Source organism: Acomys russatus, chromosome 5 (assembly GCF_903995435.1).
Source record: "Acomys russatus chromosome 5, mAcoRus1.1, whole genome shotgun sequence".
Taxonomy (NCBI): Eukaryota; Metazoa; Chordata; class Mammalia; order Rodentia; family Muridae; genus Acomys; species Acomys russatus.
This window is the reverse complement of record NC_067141.1, coordinates 58,363,339-58,376,200: the sequence shown is the minus strand read 5'-3', so window position 1 is coordinate 58,376,200 and position 12,862 is coordinate 58,363,339. Positions and strand designations below refer to the sequence as shown.

The 12,862-nt window shown below is 41.6% G+C and overlaps 1 protein-coding gene across 1 annotated transcript in view; it reads right to left on the bottom strand.

The window, feature by feature from the left end:
* LOC127189546 (cytochrome P450 2C55) overlaps positions 1-12,033 on the bottom strand; it is a 28,103-nt gene extending 16,070 nt beyond the window's left edge. The window contains exons 1-3 of the mRNA XM_051146468.1: positions 11,823-12,033; positions 10,753-10,915; positions 10,425-10,574 (exon numbers count right to left, since the gene is read on the bottom strand). Of these exons, the coding sequence (XP_051002425.1) occupies positions 10,425-10,574; positions 10,753-10,915; positions 11,823-11,990 (481 nt within the window). The 5' untranslated portion in view covers positions 11,991-12,033. The remainder of the gene's footprint in view (positions 1-10,424; positions 10,575-10,752; positions 10,916-11,822) is intronic.
* Between the last annotated feature and the right edge of the window lie 829 nt (positions 12,034-12,862).

Genomic DNA, 12,862 nt, shown 5'->3' with positions numbered 1-12,862 from the left:
ATGCATACATTCATCAGGACAAATTTACAGGAGCAGAAATACCCATATTTTAAAAAAAGCTAACAAAAACAAGCACCAGAGATCCAAGATGGTGGCGAGCAGTGTGGACCGCGTTTGGAGGCTCCAGTGAACAATTCAGGGAATTGCACAGATTTCTGAGCCAGGAACACCAAGGTCCGAACATCACGGCAGCGGGAGTGCTCCACGGTTCGGAGGGACCAGGGTGCGGAGGACCTGCGTGCCCCTGCACACGGGAGGAGCGTGGATTTTCTCTGATCGGAGCGGCAGAGGCAGCAGCACTAGCGGCACCAGCAGCGGCGGCTGAGGTTTGCAGCTCATAGCCTTCCGGTGGAGGCGATTGGTGTGGTGGCTGGTGGGAATTGCTACGGGAGAGGGGACTCGGGGCAGGATTTGGGTTGCGTGGAGCCTTTGGACCCAGACTGGACTCGGCGGACAGTTCGGCCCCAGAGTCCCGGGTACTGGCCCGGCCCAGCAAGCAATTCTGCCTGAGGCACTAACTCAGCATGGCCACAGCTCCCCTGCTGTGGCGCAGGCTTAGTTGAGCTCGCAGCTCCACACTAGGCACCACCTCAGCTCAGCGGCAGCTCCCCTGCGGTGACACAGTCTGGGTGGAGCACTTGGTTTCACCACAGGCGCTAACTCAGAGCAGCTGCAGTTCTCCTGCTGTGGCGCAGGCTTGCTGACGTGCTCAGTTCCATCCTAGGCACCACCTCAGCTCAGCGGCAGCTCCCCTGCGGTGACACAGTCTGTGCGGAGCACTTGTTCCACCACTGGCGCTAACTCAGAGCAGCCACAGTTCTCCTGCTGTGGCGCAGGCTGGACAGAGCGCTCGGTTCCACCAGCTCTAAGACTCTGGTTGGACACAGTGTGCAGTTTGAATCCAGAATTCCTGGCTGAGATTGGTGGTCAGTTCGGGCCCTGAGTCAATAACTGACCACAGCACGCACTTTGGGCCAAAAGGCCCTAGCGGAGCTTGGTGCGTAGTCCCAGCCCAAAAATTCTGGCTGGACCCTGTGTGCATTTTGGGCCCAAAATCCCTAGCTGAGCTTGGCAGACGGTTCAGGCCCTGAGAATCTAGCTGAGTTCTGCCCATGGTTCGGTCCCAGTGCTCCTGGCTAGACTTGGCAGGGAACACAGAAGGCTGTGGATACCTTGGCCTGACCCAACCCTCATTCAGAGACCCAGAACAATTGCAGGATCCACAGCAGAGGGGGACTGAGGATCACTGGCTGTGAGAGACCAGAACAACAGGGCTAACCTCCTAACATCCACACCAGTGAAGCTTTGAGCTCGCAGCCTAGGGAAATCGTGAGGAAAACAGAGTGAATCTATCGTCAGACACCCTCCATTCAACTCTGGAAGCTACCCAACAAAAACAAAGACGGCAAGATGTCTAAAGGACAACGAAAAACCATATGCAAAAAAAAACCCAAAACAACATGGCGTCTCCAGTTTCCAGCTATCCCAAAGAAAACTACCCAGAGAACTCAAATACAACGGAAATACAAGAAAATGACCTCAAATCCTTAGTAATGAGGATGATAATGGAGGAAACAAATAAAATTCGTAATCAAATGCAGGAAGATGCAGACAAATAGGTGAGAGACATAAAAGAAGCACATAGAGTGGAACTAGGAAAATGCAAACAACCAGATGAAAGAAATAAATAAAACGGTTCAAGCTCTGAAGACCTATAAAGAGGCAATGGAAGAACTCAGGAATATACAAAAAATCAGATGAAAGAAATCAAAAAATCAGTTCAAGATCTGAAAATGAAAATGGATTCAATGATAAACACACAGACAGAAGAAAAACGAGAACGTGAGACCTCAGAGAAGAAGGCGAGCAACACAGAGGTGAGCTTTTCTAACAGAATCCAAGAGATGGAAGAACGAATCTCAGGGCTAGAAGATACAATCACAGATATTGAATCAACCATTAAAGAAAATGCCAAATCTGGAAAACTCCTGACACAAAACATCCAAGAAATTAAGGACACCATGAAAAGAAGAAATCTGAGGATAATAGGCATTAAAGAAAGAGAAGACATCAGACTCCAGGGCCAGAAACTATTCTCAACAAAATCATAGAAGAAAATTCCCCAATCTAAAGAAAGAGATGCCTATAAACATACAAGAGGCCTACAGAACACCAAATAGAATTGACCAGAAAAGAAAAACTGCCCGCCACATAATAATCAAAACACAAAACATGCAGAACAAAGAAAAAATATTAAAAGCTGCAAAAAAAAGGGCCAAATAACATTTAATGGTAAACCTATCAGAATTACACCTGACTTCTCAGCAGAGACCATAAAAGCCAGAAGGGCCTGGACAGAGATCCTGCAAACCCTAAGAGAACACAGATGCCAGGCCAGACTACTTTACCCAGCAAAATATCAATAACCATTGATGGAGAAAACAAAATATTCCATGACAAAACAAATTCAAACAGTACCTATCCACAAACCCAGCTTTACAGAGGTACTAGAAGGGAAACTCCATCCCAAAGGGTCAAGCTACAACCAAAACTACCCAGGAAATAGATAACTATCCATGGCAAAAACACAACTACACAAACACTCGACTGGAAACACATCAAAATTAAGACTCTGACAGTCACTGGTCATTAATATCTCTCAACATCAATGGCCTCAATTCTCCAATAAAAAGACACAGAACTAACTGAATGGGTACATAAACAAGATCCAACTTCTTCTGCATCCAAGAAACACATCTCACCCATAATGAAAGGCATTACTCAGGGTAAAAGGTTGGAAAAAAATATTCCAAGCAAATGGTCACAGAAGCAAGCAGGTGTAGCCATTTTAGTATCGAACAAAATAGACTTTCAACCAAATTAATCAAAGGGATGAGGAAGGACACTTTCATACTCATCAAGGTAAAGTCAACCAAGATGACATCACAATTCTGAACATCTATGCTCCCAATACAAGGGCACCCACATTTTTAAAAGATCTCCTAAAAAGCTTTAACCACACATCGATCCCCACACAATAATAGTGGGAGACTTCAACACCCCCACTCTCACTGAAGGATAAGTCATTGAAACAGAAAACTAAGCCGAGAAATAACATCATTAACCAATGCCATGGGTCAAATGGATCTAACAGATATCTATAGATACCTTTCACCCAACAAGAAAGAATACACCTTCTTCTCTGCACCCCATGGAACCTTCTCCAAAATTGATCACATCGTAGGTCACAAAGCAAGCCTCAATAGATACAAGAGGATTGAAATAATACCTGTATCCTATCAGATCACATGCTCTTAGGCTGCAATTCAACAACAACAGAAATAACAAAAAGCTTACATGTACGTGGAAACTAAACAACTCTCTGCTAAATGACACCTGGGTCAGGGAAGAAATAAAGAAAGAAATCAAGGAGTTTCTGAAATTCAATGAAAATGAAGAAAGAAACAACATACCCAAATTTGTGGGATACATTGAAAGCCACTGCTAAGAGGAAAATTCATAGCACTAAGTGCCTTTAAAAAGAAATTGGAAAACATCGCACATAAGCATCTTAACAACACAACTGGAAGCCCTAGGAAAAAAAGAAGCAGAAACACCCAAGAGGAGTAGACGCCTGGAAATAATCAAACTCAGGGCTGAAATTAACAAATTAGAAAATAAGAAAACAGTCCAAAGAATCAACAAAACCAAAAGCTGGTTCTTTGAGAAAATCAACAAGATAGACAGACCGTTAGCCAAACTAACTAAAAGGCAGAGAGACAGTATTGAAATCAACAAAATCAGAAATGAAAAGGGAGACATAACAACAGACACTGAAGAAATTCAAAGAATCATAAGATCCTACTTTGAAGGCATATATGCCACAAAATTTGAAAATCTAAGGGAAATGGACGATTTTCTTGAACAATTTCACTTGCCAAAGTTGAATGAAGAACAGATAAACAAGCTAAATAGTCCCATTTCCCCTACAGAAATAGAAGCAATCATCGATGGTCTCCAAACCAAAAAAAGCCCAGGGCCAGATGGTTTCAGTGCAGAATTCTAACAGACCTTTAAGGGCGAGCTAATACCGATACTATTCAAGCTACTCCAAAAGATAGAAATGGATGGAAAATTACCAAATTCATTCTATGAGGCCATAGTCTCATTGATACCTAAACCTCACAAAGACTCAACAAAGAAAGAGAATTTCAGACCAATTTCTCTTATGAACATAGATGCAAAAATACTAAATAAAATACTTGCAAAACGAATACAGGAGCACATCAAAGATATCATTCATCATGACCAAGTAGGCTTCATTCCAGGCATGCAGGGATGGTTTAATATACGGAAATCCATCAATGTAATCCACCATATAAACAAACTGAAAATAAAAAACCACATGATCATCTCCTTGGATGCAGAGAAAGCATTTGATAAAATTCAACACCCATTCATGTTTAAAGTTTTAGAGAGATCAGGGATACAAGGCACTTTCCTCAACATATAAAGGCTATCTACAGCAAGCCAATAGCCAAAATCAAAGTAAATGGTGAGATACTCAAGGAAATTCCTCTAAAATCGGGAACAAGGCAAGGCTGCCCACTCTCTCCATATCTCTTCAATATAGTACTCGAAGTTCTAGCCAGAGCAATAAGACAACAAAAGGAGATCAAGGGTATCCAAATGGGAAAGGAGGAAGTCAAATTATCCCTCTTTGCAGATGATATGATAGTGTACATAAGTGACCCTCAAAACTCCACCAGAGAACTCCTAAAGCTGATAAACACCTTCAGCAAATGGCTGGATACAAAATTAACTCAAAAAAGTCTGTAGCCTTCCTATACACAAATGACAAGCTTGCAGAGGAAGAAATTAGGAAAACCACACCCTTCACATTAGCCACAAGCAATATAAAATATCTAGGAGTACCCTAACTAAGCAAGTGAAGGACTTGTATGAAAAAAATTTCAAAACTCTGAAGAAAGAGATTGAAGATGACCTGAGAAGATGGCATGATCTTCCTTGCTCATGGATTGGGAGAATTAACATAGTAAAAATGGCCATCCTTCCAAAAGCAATCTACAGATTCAATGCAATCCCTATCAAAATACCTACACAATTTTTTAAAGACATTGAAAGTTCAATTCTGAACTTCATATGGAAAAACAAAAAACCCAGAATAGCTAAAACAATCTTGTACAATAAAAGGTGCTCTGGAGGAATCTCCATACCTGATCTCAAACTGTACTATAAAGCGATAGTAATTAAAACAGCATGGTACTGGCACAGCAACAGGCTGGTTGATCAGTGGAATCAAATCGAAGACCCAGATATGAATCCACACACATATGGTCACTTGATTTTTGACAAAGAAGCCAAATCCATTCAATGGAAAAAGGATAGCATCTTCAACAAATGGTGCTGGTCTAACTGGAGGTCTATGTGTAAAAAAATGAAACTGGACCCATATTTGTCACCTTGCACAAAACTCAAATCCAAGTGGATTTGAGACCTCAACATAAAACCAGAGACACTAAGCCACTTAGAAGAAAAAGTGGGAAAGAGCCTGGAACATATTGGCACAGGAGACAACTTCCTGAACAGAACACCAACGGCCCAGGCCTTAATGTCAACCATTAATAAATGGGACCTCATGAGGCTGAGAAGCTTCTGTAAGGCAGGAGACACTGTCAAGAGAACAAAGCGACAGCCTACAGACTGGGAAAAAATCTTCACCAACCCTACATCTGACAAAGGTCTAATATCCAAAATATATAAAGAACTCAAGAAATTAAACACCACCAAACCGAATAACCCATTGAGAAATGGGGCTTGGAACTAAACAGAGAATTCTCAACAGAGGAGTATCAAATGGCTGAGAAACACTTAAAGAAATGCTCAACCTCCTTAGTCATCAGAGAAATGCAAATCAAAACAACTCTGAGATTCCATCTTACACCCATCAGAATGGCTAAGATCAAAAACTCAAGCGACACCACATGCTGGCGAGGATGTGGGGAGAGAGGAACACTCCTTCATTGCTGGTGGGAATGCAAACCAGAACAGCCACTTTGGAAATCTATCTGGTGCTATCTCAGAAAATGGGAATAGGGCTTCCTCAAGACCCAGCTATTCCACTCCTTGGAATATACCCAGAAGATGCTCCAGCACACAACAAGAAAATTTGCTCAACCATGTTCATAGCAGCCTTATTCATAATAGCCAGAACATGGAAACAGCCTAAGTGTCCCTCAGTAGAAGAGTGGATAAAGAAACTGTGGTACATATACACTATGGAATACTACTCAGCTATTAAAAACAAGGAATTCCCGAAATTTGTGGATAAATGGATTGAGCTAGAAATGATCATAATGAGTGAGTTAACCCAGAAGCAGAAAGAATCAAATGGTATATACTCACTTATATCTGCATACTAGCCCAAGGGGCATGTCCCACAAAAGCCTTCACTTACCAGGAAACTGGGACAGAGGGGAAGGCATCCTATTGGGACTCTAAATGAGAGACGCATGGGAGAACAGCAAAATAAAAGGATCCAGAGGGTCCTAGAAATCTACAAGTAGAACAATATGATAGGCAGATTTGGGCCCAGGGGCCCCGCTCAAACTAAGGCACCAGCCAAGGACAACACAGGAGGTAAACTTTAAACCCCTTCCCAGATCTAGCCAATGGTCAGAATATTCTCCACAGTTGAGTGGAGAGTGTGATACGACTTTCTCACGTACTCTGGTGCCTCACATTTGACCATGTCCCCTGGAGGGGGGGAGACCTGGTGGCACTCAGAGGAAGGACAGCAAGTAGCCAAGAAGAGACTTGATACCCTATGAGAATATATAGGGGGACGTAATCGCCCTCAGGAACAGTCATAGGGGAGGGGAATAATGGGAAAATGGGGGGGGGGAATGGGAGGATACAAGGGATGGGATAAACATTGAGATGTAACAAGAATAAATTAATAAAAATTAAAAAATAAAAAAAATTAAAAAAAAAACAAGCACCAATTGTTAAAGATTTCTTTGCCTAAAATAAAGGCGAAATTAAAAAGTCATTTTAAATGTAAAACCAAATGTGACAAATGCAACATTTACAGTAATAAATGGAGTCTTATAGTTTCTTCATTTCAACATTGAAAAAGAAAATATGTAATTTTTATTTTAGTTTTTCTTCCATTGGAAATAGATTCTTTTCTCACATAATAAAAAGAAAAAGAAAATATCTAGTTTTTGTTTTAGGAAACAGTGTCCCTAGTAACCAGGTATATCAGTTTAATTTATTTAGATAAGGTTTAACCTCTACTATAATCTTGGGTTATTGCCCTATATAGCCACAACAAAATATATACTTTTTTTAAAATTTGACAATCATTTAAGTCAATTTGATCAAAATAAACAAAAGCATGAGAAATATTAATTTTGCAATGGCATATTTAAATAAAATGGTGGTGATTCCACTAGTGCTTTGCAGAACACTGGAGTCCCAGCCCCTCCCCCTCAGAAAGAAAGGGCGTCAAGCTTGAGAATAAACTGGGCTAAAGAGGGAGATGCTGTTTCAAAATAGTTTTAATTGAATGGCCAATAAGCTTTATGCATCAGAGTCCTCAAATTCATATCATAGATGCAATAAAATGAAACAAAATGTATGTAATAAATGAAAGTATGTGAAGAAATGGGAGGGAATTCAAATTAAAGAAACCTGAATAGTTGGCAGACATGACACCGGATTCCTTTTCAGGTAAAACACCAAGATATTCAGCTTTTTATTGAAAGAAAGAAAGACAGAGAGAGAGAGAGAGAGAGACAGACAGACAGACAGACAGACAGACAGAGACAGAGAGACAGAGACAGAAGGACAGAAAGAGACAGAGAGACAAAAACAGAGAGACTTATTTTGTCTTAGAAGATAAAGAATAATTTAAATTTCAATTATTAATTTAAATTTTAAGTCAGATGTAGTGGCAAACACCTTTGATCCTAACATTCTGGAGGCAGAGCAGGCAGATCTCAGTGAGTTTGAAGCCAGCCTAGTCTACATAATAAGTTCTAGGACCAACAAGTTTACATAGTGAGACACTGTCTTTAAAACACACAAAGATTTGTGTGTGTGTGTGTGTGTGTGTGTGTGTGTGTGTGTGTGTGTGTGTGTGTGTGTTCAGACTGAACAGTCTAATTTCTGGTGCTAGAGAGACAGCTCAGCCATTAAGAGCACTAACTACTCTTCTAGAGAACCCAGGAGGCTTATGGGTCACAACCATATACAACCCTAGTTGTGGGGGAATCCAATGTCCTCTTAGGCCTCCAGAGGCATGGCACACACATGGTACACTGCAGGGAACCATAGAGTTGGCTTGGCCTAGCTGCCTTGAGAGGCATACATTATACATTTATCAGGTTAGAGTCCATGGCTCCTGCTGCACAATGTGCCTTCCAGTTCCTGAGAGACTGATGCACTCCCTCAGGCAGTGATGCATCTTAGTCACTAATTTTGGCAACTGCAAATGTATTGATCCTGGAAATTGCCTGGAAATAACATTCTGTTTCTGATAGAGGTTAAAAAAAAAAAAAAGATTGATTGCTCTTAATAAAATTGTCACAGCCTCAGCAGTGCTGTGGACTCTCCGACCTGCCTGATTTAATCCTCATGGCCATATCCAGTGACCTTGGCCCAGTAGACAAATCCCAGACACTTACAGTACACAGGCATGCATGCAGGCAAGATGCCTATACACATAAAGTAAAACTGAAAATAAATGAATCTCAAAAAAATTTAATCAGTGCCAGGCATGGTGGCACATGCCTGTAATCCCAGCACTCTGCAAGGCAGAGGCAAATAGCCCTCTGTGAGTTCAAGGCCAGCCTGGTCTACAAAGTGAGTCCAGGATGACCAAGGCTACACAGAGAAACCCTGTCTTGAAAAACACAAACAAACGAACAAAAAATTTTTGATAGGATTTGTAATGTATCCTTACATTTCAGGAAGAGAATTAAAACCTGGGGTAACTTGGAATCCAGGCTGGGGAAAAAAAACAGTTTCATGAGTAGAGCTAGCATCAGCTTAAATAATTGTAATAAAAGTTCCAAGCCCCCCAAAAAAACAGTCATTTAAGATGCACCCAGAACTTCCTTTTTATCCAGATCTGTTGAGGGTAACAAATCAGATAAAAATCGTAGGGAAGACTAGTGGTTGCAGATCCCAAGACATGGCAAGCCACTTCACTCCATGTCACTTAAGGCAGCATCAGGGTTGGCCAGCAGTCAGGAGCAAAGACATTAGGTCTTGCACAGGAGGAAGGCATGAACAGGCTGAGAACATTGAGTAAGCTTTATTGGCAGCAGCCTCAGTGGCATCTGAACTATAAGGATGCTCTTAGGGATCCCATACCTTGATGTAGGGGTGACCTGGGGCAAAAAAAAAAAAAAAAAACCAAACAAACAAAAAAAAAAACAAAAACAAAAAACAGGATTTCCGTTTGTGAAATTGGCAAAGAAAACATTTGGGTGAATGGGATGGTTAAAATATCAAAGGCACATTTTCTATGCCTAGGAAATAGCCATGCCTGGGAGTAGAGGCCCCTTCCTAGATCTAGAAGGCATCTATCAATCAAAAATTGTAAACTATAGAAAATTAAAACGTGGCTAATAAGCAAATAACAAAGGACAGAATGAAAGCTAACTTACAATTAGGGGAAGGTAGAATAAAGTTAATGGTAATTGAAATACAGTTAAATAAGTAATTTCATATATGTTATATATTAGCAGAATTAAACATAGTACATTATTTGCTCAAGGGATATAGAATAGCATAGAAAGTAGCTATTGACATCAAATAACCAGCTGATGTGTTTTAAACAGCCCTTTGTTTAAAGGGTGAATGCAGCTGATGAAAAAAGCACTCAAAACTGCCTAAGCAAAAGAAAATAAAAACATGCTAAGTATCATTATCAGCAGAGATGCAAGGATGGGTCTTGAAGTAAATCTGTGTCACTGTGTCACTAGAGCTGACCAGACAGATAGAGACCACCTCAGTGACAAAACATGTCACTTTCTCTCATTACATAAAAATATGATGGACCCATTCATATCATGTATATTTGAAAATTATTCTCCTGAGAAATACTCTAAATAATAAAGTCACAATTACACTATTGGAAAATATGACCCCGTATGAATTTTTATGAGGCTTAAAACTTTCTATCTTTATGATGTTTGGTTTTGAAAACAAGCTGGGCAGAATAAGATTTCATGAGTATTTCTATACTGCATGCACAGTGCGAGCAAACATAAGGGCACAAGCTAAGCTCTGTCCCTGGGCACTAGCATGAGAGCTAACAAGCACTGCCCACAACGAGCCGGCTACTACTGCAGTGTTGAAAAGGGCTTGTAGAGGAAAAGCCAGGAACCCACCGTTTGTTTGCCTTAGCTCTTCCACAAGACAGCATGCTTCCTCTTGAATGCGATCTTCAATGCTCCGCTTCCCCATTCCAAAATTCCTCAAGGTCATAAGTGAGAAGCGCCGAAGCTCCTTCCATTTTGTTCCATTGCTGAAAATGACTCCTGCCAGAACAGGAAATGGACATTAGAAGGGAGACAAGAAGGAGGGGCTGGCCTCAGACTGCCACTTGGCTCCCTGCCCAAGGAGCTTTTGCTATTTCATGCCCCCAATTCCTGCCCGGCATACACATATATGAACATGCATACACATACATGCACATGTGTACACATGAACACTTACCAAAGCCATTATTTGTTCTTTCAACAATTGGGAAGCTACCCCTTCCAGAAAATTCCTCTCCGAGGTCATTCAGGGCTTCCTTTACTGCTTCATATCCGTGAACCACTACAGTAGGCTTCAGGCCAAAATACAGAGTGAACATGGGGCCGTAGACTTTTGAGAGCTGCAAGTATGAAAGAAAATATAAGTAAGCAGAAGACTCTAGGCTGACATTAGCCTCTTGCTGTCCTCATATGTAGTCTGAAAACCACAACTTCAAATTAAGTTAGATTCAATACAGAAAAAAAAAAGCTGTTGTAGCTTTTTCATGCAGCCTGTGTCTAGTTTCCCCAAAGATTTCCAGGCAAATTAATGTGCAAACTGTCAGAACTTTGAAGCAAGTTTGTCTGTGGATTTACGGATAAAAAGACGGAGGCTGAAAGAATCTCAAATTCATTTTAGTTTCCCACAGGTGAAAAACTCGAGAGCCACTAGCCAGTCCTCAGTTTCCACATTGAAACAAATACTCAGCTATAAAGAACTAACTCTGCCTCAGGAGTCTGCTGAGCTCTATCTCAGTCATCCCGCGCTAAGCACTGGAAACCTACCATTTTCAAACTCTCCCTAGATGAGTGTGATGCCAGGCGATTTGTAATCCTGATATTACTGACTAAGGGGCGACAGCAAGCAGAGACAGCACGTGCAGCCTTCCACAGGACAATGTTTTCCATGCTGCTCATTCACAGGACAGGCAGGCAGCAGCTTTGCACAAAGTCCAGAAACACTGGACCTTACTAGTAAAATTTCAAAATAATCCCATTACCTCTTATCTTGTGCAAGAAGTCACAGCTAAGGACCATGAAACAGTGAAAAGGTATGCTTGTATGGATTTTATCTTACAAGGTAAAATTTTCCGTCCTTGACAAGTACATTATCTCATTTAATCATTTCTGACAAATCAGATATCATAATCCACAGGGCAATTTTGCCTTATAATAACAGTTTAATCATTTGCCTCCAGAGAGGTATTTGTTTATCAGCGAAGATTAATTATTGCTTCCCAGATACTACAGAGCAAGAAGGATACTTACATTGGTTAAGGATTTGCTGATGTCCTTCATATCTATCTGAAGGATGTTTCCAATAAGTGGGAGAGGAGTGGGGCCCGGAGGGAGCTTCCCTCTCCCGGAGCTCGGTCTCCAGAGTGAGAGGAGAAGCAGACAGGACAGACTGAGCACCAGGACCAGGAATGGATCCATGGCAGCCTTCTCTTAGGGAGACGCCTGTGGGCTGGCAGCCCAGAGCTTTTATAACGCTAGCTGCTGATTCCAAGGCATAAGTGACCAATCAGCAAAGAGTACTTAATCTATCTTCTGATTGGACTCAGGCCTGCTGGGAAACGTGAAAGGGTGCTGCTCTCTACAACTGCTCTCCTTGTACGACCCAACACTGGAGAGCTGTTGTAACTAGTCCGACGTTGGACTTGACCCAGGTATTGGTGTGGGATTTTCTTTATTATTGCTGTGTTTTTTTATTTGTGGAGGGCATGTTTCAAAGCCCTAGTAGTTCCAGTTGCATCTTAAAGCCTGAACTGAGCTGCAATGAAATACATATGTGTATTCATGGGTGCACCTGGGTGTGCATGTGAACAGGGAGGCTAGAGATTGACTTCCGGTGTCTTCCTCGACTTTTCTGAGACAAGATCCCTCACTGAACTTGGAGATCATCAGGGTGGCCAGTGAGCTTCAGGGATCCTTTTGTCTCTACCCCACCCCACCCAGCACTGAGGTTACAGACATGTACTACAGAGCCCCGCTTTTATATGAGTGTTGGGGGAGCTGAACTCAGGTCCTCGTGCTTGCACAGTGGACACTTTACCAACTGAGCCACTTTCCTGGAACTTGAAGTAAGTTATTTCTGCAAAAAAAAAAAAAAAAAATCATTCCAGCTTCTAGACTGGTGACCAGCTGGGAATTTAGGATTTTTTGAAGACAAGCCGTGTATTTTGTCCCTAATCTATAAAATACTACTTAGCCCATGGTGCTTCTCAAACGCTAGGCTGCCCTCCTTGAGACTGAAAGTCTTATGCAAGATTTCAGAATTCTGTACCAACATGAGAGGTGCATAAAGA